The following is a 14,271-nucleotide window of genomic DNA, read 5'->3' on the forward strand; positions in this document are numbered from 1 at the left end:
ATCCGGATATTATCCGTTATCCGTCATCCGGATATTATCCGTTATCCGGATATTATCCGTTATCCGGATTATCCGTTTCCTCAAAAACGGATACCGGATAATTTCTTATCCGGATATCCGTTATCCGGATATTTTGGCCATCCCTACTCTGAAGGCACGGTGCCTCAACGTTAAGGCAACGCATGCCATGCTTATCGTCCGCCCATGTTCATCGTCCGTTCACATGCTAACTCCTCCCAAATTCCTGGGTAAGCTCAGATAAGCCAAGGAATCCCACGGTATGACCAAAGCCCAGCAGAGTCCAACTCAATCGGAGAGTCGCAGACATGCCCGAGGGGACTTGTTCAATTCTGGCGCTGCCTACCTCTATACGTTCACTGGCTACCGACTTGCACATAGAGGTACCGCGAACACATAGAAATCCGGATTGGCACGTGTTAAGTCCACTATTTAAGTTTGATGCCAGCGCCTTATCCTACAGAGCTTCCTCCCTTCATCTGGGATCAGAAACCGTTACCCAGATAGATGGAATAGGCACTTTTCTCAGTAATTATTCAGTCCCCCTGCAGGCAGGAAGCTGACATTCCACTTGCGGTAGAATCGCCCAAGCAATACGGGACTTTCTCTAATAAAGGTAGAGGTACACAGTACATTGCAAGAGCCAATGATTGTTGTAGACCGTCTGCGAACAGACAGGTTTATTTGGGAGCGAGACCTCTCCTGGCAGGCTCGCCAAAGTAATACGGGGCTACCTATCTTTAACGTGTTTAACTACTACGTAACCTGCGTGGTGTAGCTATGCTACCTTCTGCTCCCAATGGTACGTTTAGGCCATCATTGTGTTTGACCACTACATCCTCCCTCGGTAGGATTGTTTAAGCAATACGGAACTTCCTATATTTGCAGAAGAGGTACCCCGTACATAGCCAGACACAATGGGTAATGTAGACAGCCTCCCTTTAAAGACAATGACCATTTGTTAGCGGCGGCTTCCCGGGTAGAGTTGTGGATCCTACACCTAGTAGAATATCAAGCCTGAACGAAGAATTGCTACTCTTGAGATACAAGTGTGCATTAGGATACAAGTACCCCATCCCGGACTCAAGAACACTCACGAAGCTCTCTTTGTGGACTGCCGGTAGGGCGTAGGTGCAATCAGTCTATCTATCTGCTTGCATTCCATTCCTCCTCTTTCTCGCCGTGTTGGGGTACCACGCAATCCTATCTCCCGAACCCAAGGGCACGATCTAATTGCCTATTTCGGAGGATAACCAAAACCTCACCTCCGCCGGTAGGCGTGGTAGTTTTGACTCCCTGTCTAGATTAGGCCGAACGAGGTCACACATACTCTCTTGGATCCAATGGAATGAGCTAGTCTCTCATTTCGGAGGATAGCTGTGGCCTCCTGAAGATATTTTTCTCCCCCCATCAGCCATCAAAATAAATTTGATGGGAATATTCATGCAAGCATTAAATCTGGATAGGGCATATTTCAAAGATTGAAGACAAAATTCTTAAACCTAAGTGACACAAAGATAAACGAAGGCGTGTTCATTGGCTCACAAATAAGAACTGTAATACCGGATAGTGAGTTTGAATGTACAAAGTCGGACATAGAAAAGGCAGCATGGCATGCATTCAAGTTAGTGTAGTGATTTACTTAGTAATATAAATCATCAATTTTTGGAAGTATTGTTAGTGATACATTGCACTGCTTCTGCACCACAGGATGCCACATATTCCTGAAATTGTTTTTTATTCACATTTGCACTTCTGTCCACAAAATTGGAACATGTGGAACGGTTCTACCAGGATATTGCAACATTTGAAAAGCTGATTTCAGAGGACGATGGAACAGCAATTTATCTGTTGAATATTGCTGGTTTATCATCATAGAGAATCCTCCAGATATATACAAGAGAAAACGATCACAATTGTCATTTCCTTAGAAATTTGTATAGACATGTTTGTATACGCAAAATACATGTCCTATGTCTGTGTAACAAAATGTCACGTGACTGCATAATATAAATGTTTGATATCAGGAGAAAACTGACTTCACACATCGATTTAGCATCTCAATTTTAGTTAATATGACTTATTTTCAACTAAAGTACAGAACATGGCCTTTAATTTATTGCCTACAAATTGTTGATGTTACACATGCTCCTATGACCGGACAGCCTTAGTATGGTGGCTGATGTCTGGTGTTCCACCAGTTTTATATTTTGTCACAGTTTTCAGTCGTGACATTTACACCACATTTTAAATACACTATTGTCACTTCAGTGTTTTAATATTGTTTTTGGGATATTGTATTTTAACATTAACTGCACGTATATATGTAGTTTTAAAATTATGTTCGAATATTAGTGGCATCGTTTGAGGTTCCAGAGAGCAATCTCCTCCTGAGAGTGGTATCATCTAAGTGCTAAGGGGACAACATTGGCGGATTAAACAATAAGTCTTAGGGGGGCTCTTTATTGTAGAGTGGGATAGGTTCCCCGAAATCCCCCCCCAAAAAATAAAGGTAAAACGAATTCAGGAAAAGAGGGTGAAAGATATAATTGCTACGGAATTTACACCACAATTTCCCCTCCTCGAAAAAGATATTCCGCCTTATCATTTTGCGTCTACTACAGAGTCATTTTGACGTTATGATTAGCGTCATACTAAAAGCCTTACTACTGCAGGGAACATATGTTAGTCGAACTCTTTAGTATGGCACTAATCACGCGTCAGAACGATTCAGTATAAGGCCCATTCTGTCTACAGGCCTGGTCGTGGCTATGCTTTACTAAATATTTCGCTAGAAAAAATATCAGGTTAAACTTATTTTAGAACGCTCATAATGTTTCTGTATTTTAGTAAAATGAATTCAACAAAAGGACAAAAGAACTTACAAGTTACAACGCAAAACACGCTTTTCGGCGAATACCACACAAAGCGTATTTGTCGATATAATACTGTCGCGATCTACGACAATGTCCCTATGACATTTAAAAGTGCTGGTCCATTCAGCCGCTTTTCGCCAGAACGAGATCGCAACCACGTTTTCAGTCAGTGCAATGTGGATTAAGATCGTTCTGCACTGGCCACACACGAATGCAGGATTACAAGTTGAGTTGATGTTGAGTTAAGCGTCCCTTTCAGCAGCGAGGCTATATGAGACCTACTGATTAACGTGGAATCCGTACACAGGGTTACAAGTATGCGCAGCAGTTTTCGAATAGTCACGTGAAGATCTTCGTCGCTGGTGGTCGAGGCCTCCAACACAGTCCGTGATAGAGTTCCACCTTTTTCTTTAATTCTCTTCCATTTAGAAGTGCAGATTGCAAATTCAGAACTAGAGAGGGAAAACAGCACATTTTCTTGAGTTCTGATAGTTTTGTAAAATCTTTCTGCTAGAACGCGGAAGTTGTTGCTCAGAGTTTAGTCAGTTGCGCGTATTGGCAATAGAATGTTGAGTCCGTATACATTTAAAACTTCCTGCGCAAGACGAGTTTTGAGGTCTTCTACAACCGACTCTATTAACTGAATGTAGACACTTCTTCAGTAGTAAGATGCCGTGTCATCTGGCCTGAAGTTCGTACGATGTGTTGTCTTTGGGTGAGATGAGGAGTTTGAATCTGCACGTCGACACTGGTAACCATTCTGGATATTGCTTCGAAAGTTGCCTTGAATTCTTTGCTATTTGAACGCTTCTTGTTTAATGCTGTGATAGTGTCCTGAATGGCATCTGACGTTGCGTTCATGTCTAAATTTGTCTTCTGCAAAAGTCGGTTGAGGGGAGGGTTATCGTGAGAACACCCTGAAGACACGTAATAGTTACGATAAACTCGCTGTCGTGCATGGCAGAAGAAAGTGCCCATGCTTTGGCTGCTGTATCTAACTCGGATCACTTGGAACACACGTATAACCTCATTTATTGAAATTTCACGTGAAATTGTAACACCGCGTCGATCCGTTCAACCCATCTCGTTTCACACAATGTATCCAACTGGCCACTAACCATAAGTTTGAGGACAGTATTACGTTTTGACGATGCGGTGATAAACGTAATGATCTCTTTCGTTGTTCCCAGACAGTTCCTCATGCACTGTACTGACGACGACCTGAAGATGGACAAGTTGAGGCTGTGACTGCAATATGAACAGTGCAGCGCGTTTGAAGCCTCCTTCTGGATCTCCTGCACTGCCCGGCGACTTTGAGAGGTCGTGACGGCGCAACCATCTGTACCAATACCAACGCAGTTTTTCGGGTCGAGTGAGAAGTCTCGTAGCAAAGATAGAAAAATTTCTCCAATTTTCCCTCCAGTCAGTGAGAGTTCGGGCGGTTTTGCGTCTTCGGATTCCGAGCTCGAACCAATGTCCTCACCTTTCAGCTCTGCTGATCGAGGATCAATGAAACCGAAGCAGTCTTCTCTGATTTCACCCATGTGTTCGTACCTTAGAATCAAAGACAGCTGAGATGTGTGCGAAACGACCGTAGTCTCATCAAACATAATAGAATAAAACTGATCCTCTCGCACTCGATTGACAATTTTACAGGCGTGATTTCTCATCCCCAATCCTCAATGAGGGCATTTTGTGTGGTTTTATTGGCAAAAATGGTCCTTTTCGATGCTTTCTTCTAGTTATTTTTTAAGAGATCGTCACTACAAGCCATTCTAAATTTGATCAATTCTCGAAAATTGCCCTCGTTGAACTTAGTTTCTGCACTGTCACCATCTGAGGTCCAATTATCCGCACACGCACCGTCCTTGTGCAAGGGCGCCGATCCTGGGGGCCGGCCCCCCAAATCTCATGTGGGCCTCCCTATTGTATTTATGAATATACAATATTTGACATAATTTGAATGCAATTTGTCTTAAAATCCTCATATATATAAATTCTGGATCTGAATGATCCCCCAAATGTATGGAGAAATCGGTGCCCTTGTCCGTGTGGCCTTGAAAAGCAATGCCTTGCCTTCCAAGGAATATCACATTTCCCAACATTAATTTCGCGAGTTTGTCGCAATTTTGGATGACTTGTCTTCTTGACGAGTTGATTTGATTCTCGACTGATTTCACTGGTTCCCAGTAGTTTTTCAGAAACGCTTTTCCGACCTCAAGAGCGTTAATGTGATATTGTGCCTTGTGAGTTTCTAAAATACCGTAGAAAGTAGCGAATTTCTTCAAAGGTTTAATCTCAAGAGTTTGGAGAGGCACGTTTCTTCGATCGCCCCCCTCCCCACAAAACCCGTTGCAAAAAGTGAGCAATATTTACAAAAAAGATCCCTCTCCTTATGGGAAAGAACCAGCCATGGATAGTTTTCCAGATGTTCTGGCTTCAAGCAACATCGTCCATCTTCCTGAGATTTATCTGATATTATGACTCGAATTATCGTTAGCGTAAACGCGGCATGCTAAACGGAGACTATTTTTAAATAAAATTTAAAGAATTAACCCTCTTTTGAAATAATGCAAGAATGATCACAAACTTTCGTTCGTGTGGCGGTAAGCTACGAGCGGCAGTGTGTGTAATTTTAATATTTTAGAGGGCTCTTGGGGGGGGGATCGCCCCCTCGCCCCCTCCTTTAATCCGCCCCTGGGGGACAACTGCCCTGAGTTCTATGTATATGAAGACAAAAGGTTGTATCGCAAAATGGGATGCATCTAGGATCATAATTTATAACAGAAGTGATCTATTTTTGCAATAAAAACCAGTCATCATTGTCTTCCCTTCATGAGAAAACGATTTCCTTTCGATCTTACATATACGTAGTTAAAACTTTGTGATGATTCGCTTCGGAAATCCAACGTTCCATTTTGGTGTCTCTTAGGTTTTCAAAAACACAATCTACTATAGACTACATGCCAAATTACTGGAAACTATAGAACTGACGATAGAGACCATATCCGCTTCGACACTTTATTTTATGTGTAAAGAAAGTGGATCAATGGGCTGTAGAAACCCAAGACTCGAGTTTACTTTTCGGAAAATAGATTACTAGCTAAAACATGGGACACTCTTCTGACCTCCTATATTCTCATAGTTGCTTTATACTAGGAATTATTAGAAAGTAAGATTAAACGCCTACAATGAAACGTATGTACATTATTTCATACAAACAATATAGCCAATAAATAGTACATACATAAGATTTTTTTTCGACGTAGTCTTGATTAAGACGTAATTTTGATTAAGTCCCGTTCAATTTCTTGTTTTTTGGCTGAGAGTGCTGCAAAAAAACAAAAAGGAAGAAATTTTATTCTGGGACACACACAAAAATGCAAGTATTATACTTCAAGAACTTGCAAGGGTGCTCCTTGTCGAGAAATCATAGCATGGGGGAAGACTTAGGCAAGACTAATGTAAAAGGTGATGAAAATTTTGCCCTCCTGAAAGGTTGATTTCCAGTCGGCAAAGGGCCACTTTTCGATGGCGGAAAGAGGTCGGATGACGCCTGTGGGAGAATCGGGAAGCCGACATCGAAAAGAGGTCCTTTCGAGCAGTCGGCAAACAGCCGGAAAGACGCATAAAATGCGCGGGCGCCGCCGCTGGAAAGTAGCCTTTCCGAGCAGTCGGCAAACAGCAGAAAAGATGCATAAAATCCGCCGGCGCCGCCGTAGAATAGTTGTCTTGCTGAACAGTCGGTAAACAGCCGGAAATGAGCATTATATGTTCCGGCGCCGTCGTCGGAAAGTTGCCTTGCCGAGCAGTCCGCAAACAGCCATAAAACCGCAGTAAATGCGCCGGTGCCGCCGTCGAAAAGAGGCCTTGCGAAGCAGTCGGCAAACAGCCATAAAGGCGCAGTAAATGTGCCGGCGCCGCCGTCGAAAAGAGGCCGGAATAAGGGGTCGGAAGAAGGTCGGAAAGAGGGCTTTCCGACTGTTTTGCCGACTCTGACGGTCGTCAACAATCTGCAAAGAGTCGGAAAAGGGCTTTTTTTTTTAACGATTTTCGACTGCTTGCCGCCTCGGCAAAAGGTCGGAAACTTTGAACAAGTAGATCGTCTTGCCGCCGCTGACGGGTGCCGGCTGCCTACCGGTGGCCTGCCACCGTCGACAGCGGCAATCTCTCTTGCCGACCGCGACTTCCTGATGGGGTATATTTATTTGGTTGCGACTTAAAGATGGTCTATTGCTCTTGTGAGGCTACTTTTGTCATTCTCTGTCAACATGGAGGGAAAATAAATTTCTCTATAAGCAGCGATTCCAGCGACGTAAGAATCTAGGTTCATTTTTTCTTTCTTTTTTTACTTAACTCCGGAAACCACTCTAAGTTTTTATGCCCATAAGTGTACAACTGATTAGTAAAAGACTGTCGGAAATTCGTTTAATTATCGAAGTTAAACCAGTGATAGATGTCATCACCACTCAAACATAAATGGGATCCATACCGAAGTATTTGACTACAATAGAGCTCATTCAAAGTTACCAGCGAAAGTGTTAGCATACATTTCTTATCGATTTCACAAAAAATGTTGATAACATAGATTGATGATCTCACCATCATGGAAAGGGAAGAATCTATGTGTAGCATGTGTTAATAGATATTGCAGATCATAACTTCTTGTAAGTGTTCCAAGATATATGAGATCATTATGATTTGGAATTGGGTTTAAGCAAGAAAATAAATTCAAACCCTTTGCTCATTTAGATAAGAAAAAACGTTAGGTAACTTATTCGAGTTGTTGGCAATAGATAGTATGTGTAAATGTTGTGTTGAGTTGAGTTGATTTTGAGTTTAACGTCCCTTTCAACAGCTAGACTATATGAGACGTGGACCTACTGATTAACGTGGAATCCGAACCACATGAGCTCCCACCGAGAATCGAACCCGGGTCTCCCACGCAAAGGCGCGTACGCTAACTGCTTAGACACGAAATTGTTCAGTTTCTAGAAACTCTTTAAGTTAAGAACTTTAAATGTAATAGTCTCAACGATATATGTAGTGTAAAATATCTTATAAATCCTGGTCTGACGTTCACTACTTACAAGGGAAGAGAGGGAGATTATATATCGAAGTGGAAGATGGTTTATATACCAATCGAAAGCACTATTGACACCTATTACGAAACTGTAATAAAAATTTTCCGAATGTGCGAGTTATATGAATATACAGGGTGCCCAGAAAATCCATGTCCATCTCTAGAAATCGCAAACGATGAGACAGATGCCAAAACAGGAAAAGACGTGTTTGATCATTTTAAAAGTACAACGTATCAACGCAAAAAGTGTTTGTCCCAGGGCCACCGCAGGGTCCCAGGCGGGGTCCAACTCAAAAATTACAAAAGGTAAGGGGGTCAAGTAGCATATTGTTGGAAACCTTTTGAGAAATGAAAGAAGACGGAACAAGTTTTTACTCTAAAATTACCCTGTGCAAATTGGCCTCCGTTCAAAATGTCAGCAAAAACGTAATTGTAAAGTCTATGGACACTCCCAAAAACCTAAAACGATGAGACAGATGTCAAACAGGAAAATATGTGTGTCATGTTTTCAAAAGTACAATGATTGAAAGTAAAAATATTTGCCCCAGGGTCTTCCACAGGGTCCTAGACTGGGTCCTACTCAAAATTTTCAAATGGCAAGGGGGTTCAAGTAACAGTAACACATCGTTTAAAGCTGTTGTTAAATGAAAGCAGATGGAACAAGTCTCGACGCTCTACGATGACACTGTGCAAAACATCTTGCGTTTTAGTTCTTCTTTCTGAAGTAGGATTTTAATTTGTATTCACTTTAATTATTGTACTCAACGAAAAGAAAGGAAATGCCCCTACTGTGAGATTCTGCTCTTTGGGACCAGTAATGCCTAAATAAATAAAAAAAAAGCAAATTAATAAATAAAGAAAGAAAAGACACAACATTTGAGTATAGATATCTTTGAGTATAGAACTGACTAGTTAACATATAATGTACAACCATGAATATAAATAAGTGGAGGTTGTATCCATAAGAAATAAAGACTCTTACCTCTACTTATTTATGTTTATGACTGTACAATAGTGATACTTATGCTTGTTGTCTAGATTATGATTTTTAAAAAATCTTGCAGCAGGAACAGTGAATACGTGCAAATGTATTGCAAAATGGAAAGTGAATGCGCTCGGAGAATCGAAATGAAGATGTACAGTTTGACCGACCGCCATTTTACGCAGGGTAATTTTAGAGAGTTGAGACTTGTTCCGTCTTCATTCATTTCCCAACAGCTTTTCAACGTTATGCTACTTGACCTCCTTTACCATTTGAAAATTTTAAGTAGGAACCCGTCTGGGACCCTGTGGAGGACCCTGGGACAAATATTTTTACTTTTAATCATTGTACTCTTGAAAATATGACACAAATGTTTACCTATTTTGACATCTGTATCACCGTTTCAGGTTTTTGGGGGGATGGCCATAGACTTTAGAATGACTTTTTTGCTGATATTTTGAACGGAGGCCATTTTCAACAGGGTAATTTTAGAGAGTCGAGACTTGTTCCGTGTTTTAAATCAAGCTCCGATTGTTTCATAATATTTCCAATTATCTTTTATACAACAAGAATCCTACTAGCTCTATCGTTTGAATATATGATTTCTTGGTATTTCTGGTATTTTCATCTTATTCTTAAAATAGAAAAGCATTATTTCTCAGCTTCTTCAAGTTGGAACCTGAAACGAGAACGTCTTCATTTCCTAGATAAATAAAATTCTGAGTGAAACATGAACATCATCGTAATTAAAATCGAATCATATTTATGATTGGTGCATTACCTCAAACAATGTATCAGTTTGGACTTAAAATGTATAATTTCCAGGAAAATATCCTAGGAATTATTTAATGATTAGTACTAATCATAGGATGAACTTCGCTTAAAACAGTCAAACTAGCAAAAGGAAAAATGAATTGTATATTACAATTCAAAGTTGCTCAAAATACTGTATAAGGTGATGTAAGAAGTGCTGTACTTTTGCAAATCAAAATAGAGAATAGATTCACTGTCTTTTGAAACAACACATATTAGCTTGATGACGCTCTGCAATTTCTCCGTCAACATCATAGTACGGTCGCTTAAGAACTTCTGCAGTTTCTGGTCAAAAAATTGTGACACGTTGGTTTCATATGCCGCTTTTGAAACTAACTTAACACCTTATCAGGAAGTTGTGCAGATACCGAAACAAATGTTGCTGTGACAATGCCTCATCTGACACACGATGGATACATGAAAACCTCCCAGCCAAATTCTCTTAACTTCTGACGGGTTGTTAGAAATATGTGGTCCAAGGTTGTCAGGGTTGTATAAGGAAGGCACCCTTTAATTTTGAATTGTTAGGTGCGTTAATGCTAATTGTCGAGAGTACAGGTCCGCTTCTATTGTTCTGCTTGCGAAGCCCTTCGAATCCCATGAAACGCACAACCTCTTGGGCGTCAGTGTGGGGTTTACCATACACTGTGGTGTGTTTTATCGCTTCGAGTACCATCTTTTTCGCACATCGTGGATGCAAGGTATCCTTTTTCTATCATTCGTGATGGACTACTTAAGAAATAACTCGTGTTTGTTACGTAGCACTAGAAACTCGCACATAAAATTTCAATCAAGTATCTGTTTTTGAGTAATATCATATACATTATAATATTAAATTCCTTCTTGTAGCAATCTTGCAACAAATGGTGGGAAAATTGTTAATGTCATAGTTGCTAACACCCAGGTCTTGCTTGATATATGCAAGAATCGCACTCACCTTCTTTTTGTTCGATCACCCACTACGAGGAACATCTTCGATATTAAAATTTTCAGAGGGAAAGCAAATATACTATTTTTCGGATGTTACTTTTGACAAATGTTGCCCATAATTATCACAAACCTTTTCACGGATCAGAGCAGCATTTAAGAGACTATATCGAAACAGAATTGTAAAATTTAGGACAAATTTGCGGAAAGTTCACTCGAGCCAATACTTTACTCTGATTACAAGCAGTTCTGATTACAAGAATTACAACTCTTTCTGAACATTTACTAGCTTCACCTGTCAGATATTGAATGACGGTACGATTGATCCATTGCCAATCATATACCCTCCAAGAGGCGACACTAATCCTATTGTCTGCAAGAAACGTTTAATACTTTTAGTAACTTAATAATTTTTTTAGATGTTATAATGAGAAATAATGAACGCTTCACAAAGAACACTAGCTTATTGTTTAATTTTCTCAAACACTACTAAGAGTTTAGAACACCAAAATTTTAGTCAATTATACGATAAACTAGGCAATCTAAAGTGCATAATCACCATTCTATCTATATACTATTCTATCTATACATTATTCTATCAACATATATTCTATCTTGTCCTGTCAATAAGTTCTAGTCTTCCATTAGAAAGAAGTTAAGATTCGGCTACAAAATATTAAATTTACCCATTTTATTTGTGATTGAAGACCCAGGGCTATCATGAACTTTACTATAAAATAATTCAGAAGGTAAACCATCTTCTTTATAGGGTTTCCAAAGTTTTTTACTGGTCCTAGTAATTTTGTTTGTAACAGATAATGAGAAGGGATCCGAAGTACGTTGAGTATCAGTTATTGATTTTTGTGGTGTTGCCTTCGTCCCTGAAAAGAAAACCAGATCCACGTTAAAAAAAATGACCTTATTGCTAGATGCGCATTCTTACTTTTATAACAGAGTCAATCCATTCTAAGCGATCAAGCATGTGCCGCTCGACCATCTCAAAAAAATCTAATTTTTTCATGAATGTTTATCCGATATCAGGATACTTCAAAACCACAATAAATTAATTTTTACAACATCCCATGGCGACACAGGGGCTGGTGCCATTTTGTGTTTTTTCGATTTTAGGCGTTTACGTTGTTTTGAATATCTCAGTATGCATTTGTCCTACCAAATTGAAAATTGCTGGACGTCTCCAACTCGTGCAGAGCTAAAACTTTGATCTCTTAACATTTTTTCCTAAAACCACTTGAAGGGGGTGAAATTAGGGTCTGCAGTGGCAACATTTTTGGATATTGAAAACATGTTTGGAGAGAGGAAACAACTGACGTGGAGGTCTGAATTTGTGTATGCATATAGTTCTGGGACATAAGTTAATACACAAAAATTTACAGACCTGTAACTGCTCCCAAAGGTCTGATAAAAAATCGTAAAGTTGGGGAATTATGCCAAATTAGCATATTTCACTGTCCAATATCTCCAATGGGCCTGGATAAAAAAAATCTGAAATCTTGGGAATAGTTAGTCCTTTCCTTTAGTATACAATAACACACAACAAAGCACGTTTTGTGTTTTTGAGCAGAAGGGGGTCAAAGTATTAAGTAATGACGCCATATTCTAGGAGGTGTTTTGTTCATAAAATCTACTGGAAATTTGTTGGAAGTATCCTGATATAGGATAAACATTCATGAAAAAATTAGATTTTTTGGAGATGGTCGAGCGACAATTTTTATTTTTTCTCGATCACTTTGCATGGATTGACCCAACAGCAAACAATAATGTATTTTATTACGTTCCCCTCCCGTCAGAATACTGAGTAAAAGAGATCAGAGAAAAACATTATTAGTATTGCAACTGTTTATCTCCTCATAATTTATTTAGCAGCATTTTCAGATCCAGTTATAAAATGGATAATTTATATTATAATTTCTTACATATTTATCTAGTTTGCGAAAACCAACATCTCTTATACTCATAGTATTCAAACTCTCAACATGCCCCAATCTAGAGTCATTTTCTCTTGATTATTGTTATTTATTATCGCCATCGTATCAGTTTTGGAGAACAAAACGTTACAAGCTATAACATTCACTTTCTTCATTTAATATAAATGCTTACTGTCGTTGCGAACATGTAACAGAATTTGCTTGAACCTGAATTTAGAATTTATTTTATGCTGAACCTCAATTTTAATATTGGATACTATGAGATAGCTACAGCTACTCACGTCTGTCCTAGTTATTGAGTTATCTACGTAGTGTTTGGGAATAATGACCTAAAAGAAGACAATACTCGATTGTAACTACGAAAAGTACTTACATTTCCTTGTGGAATAACATCTAGATCCTTCATTGAAATTATAGGGTGTAATGTCTAAATTGTACAATAGTAGCTCAGTCTAGCCTTACATTCGTTCAGAGGGTTGTTCGGATTAAATCGCTGGAAACGCTGCTTATGTCTGTATAGATGCGTAAAAATCATAAAACGGATATTGTTAAATCTGTGTAATGTAAGTTTGCAGATGCTGGTTTGTCGTATGAATGCCAATAAAACCCGGCCGAAAGTAAAACATAAATGTACTACTCAATGGTGAAAAAGTGTTGGAAATTTGTTTAATCATCGGAGTTAAAACAGCTAAGGATATCATAGGCAGTCAAACGCAAATGAGATCCATACGGAAATACTTGAAAATAAAAGAAATTCATTTGAAGTTACCAGTAAAAGTGCCAGAATAGTATTTGTTATTGACTTTACAAAGAAATAAATCATGTATTGAAAACATAGATTGAAGATCTGACCATCGTGGAAACAAGGGGAACATATGTGTAGAATGTGCTAATAGAGACTGAAGAACATAACTTGCTGTCAGTTTTTCAAGATATAGAAAAAATATTGGAGTATTATGGTTTGGAATTGGGTTTAATTTAGGATACAATATCAATCTCTTTATTCATTTAGCTTAAAAAACGTTAGGTGACGTATTTGAGTTTTTTGGCAATAGATAGTACGTATACATGTAGTGTTCAGTCAATTGAAAGTCTAGGGGGCGCGGTAGCTCAGTGGTAGAGCGTTCACCTTCGGTGCTTGGAGTCCCTGGTTCGATTCCAGCTCGCGCCGTGTGAACTTTGTGGTGAACAAACACCGTGCTCGTGGGTTTTCTCGGAGTTCTCCCGTTTCCTCCCACCTTCTTCGTTCTACCATTTTCATTCATTTCTCATAATCACCGTCTCCTTTAGCCCAGGGATGCAAATAGCCACTCGCCCATGGCGACTGTTTCATCGGTGCGGGCGAGTATTTAATAATATACCAAAGGTAAGTAAATGACTTCTATTGTGTTATGTGGGCTAGTAGCTTTTATTCTTGGCCTAGTTAAATTTCGTTGCTTCCTTGCATCCTTGCTTTAGCATAACCGGCATAACCATGGGACGTAAACCTGAAAGATTTTATTTCATTTTTCAATTGAAAGTCTTTAAGTTTAGAACTTTTAATGTAATATATATGTATATTTCAACAACATATGTAATGTAAAATATTACATATTCTTATAAATCCTGATCTGACGTTCACTGACG

The 14,271-nt window shown here is 39.3% G+C and overlaps 1 protein-coding gene across 1 annotated transcript in view; it reads left to right on the plus strand.

Moving 5' to 3' along the window:
- Window positions 1-280: 280 nt before the first annotated feature.
- LOC145680655 (uncharacterized) overlaps window positions 281-14,271 on the plus strand; it is a 31,539-nt gene continuing 17,548 nt past the window's right edge. The window contains exon 1 of the mRNA XM_081751437.1: window positions 281-401. Coding sequence (XP_081607563.1) covers window positions 281-401 — 121 coding nt within the window. The remainder of the gene's footprint in view (window positions 402-14,271) is intronic.

Source organism: Thermobia domestica, chromosome 1 (assembly GCF_964235325.1).
Source record: "Thermobia domestica chromosome 1, izTheDome1.hap1.1, whole genome shotgun sequence".
NCBI lineage: Eukaryota > Metazoa > Arthropoda > Insecta > Zygentoma > Lepismatidae > Thermobia > Thermobia domestica.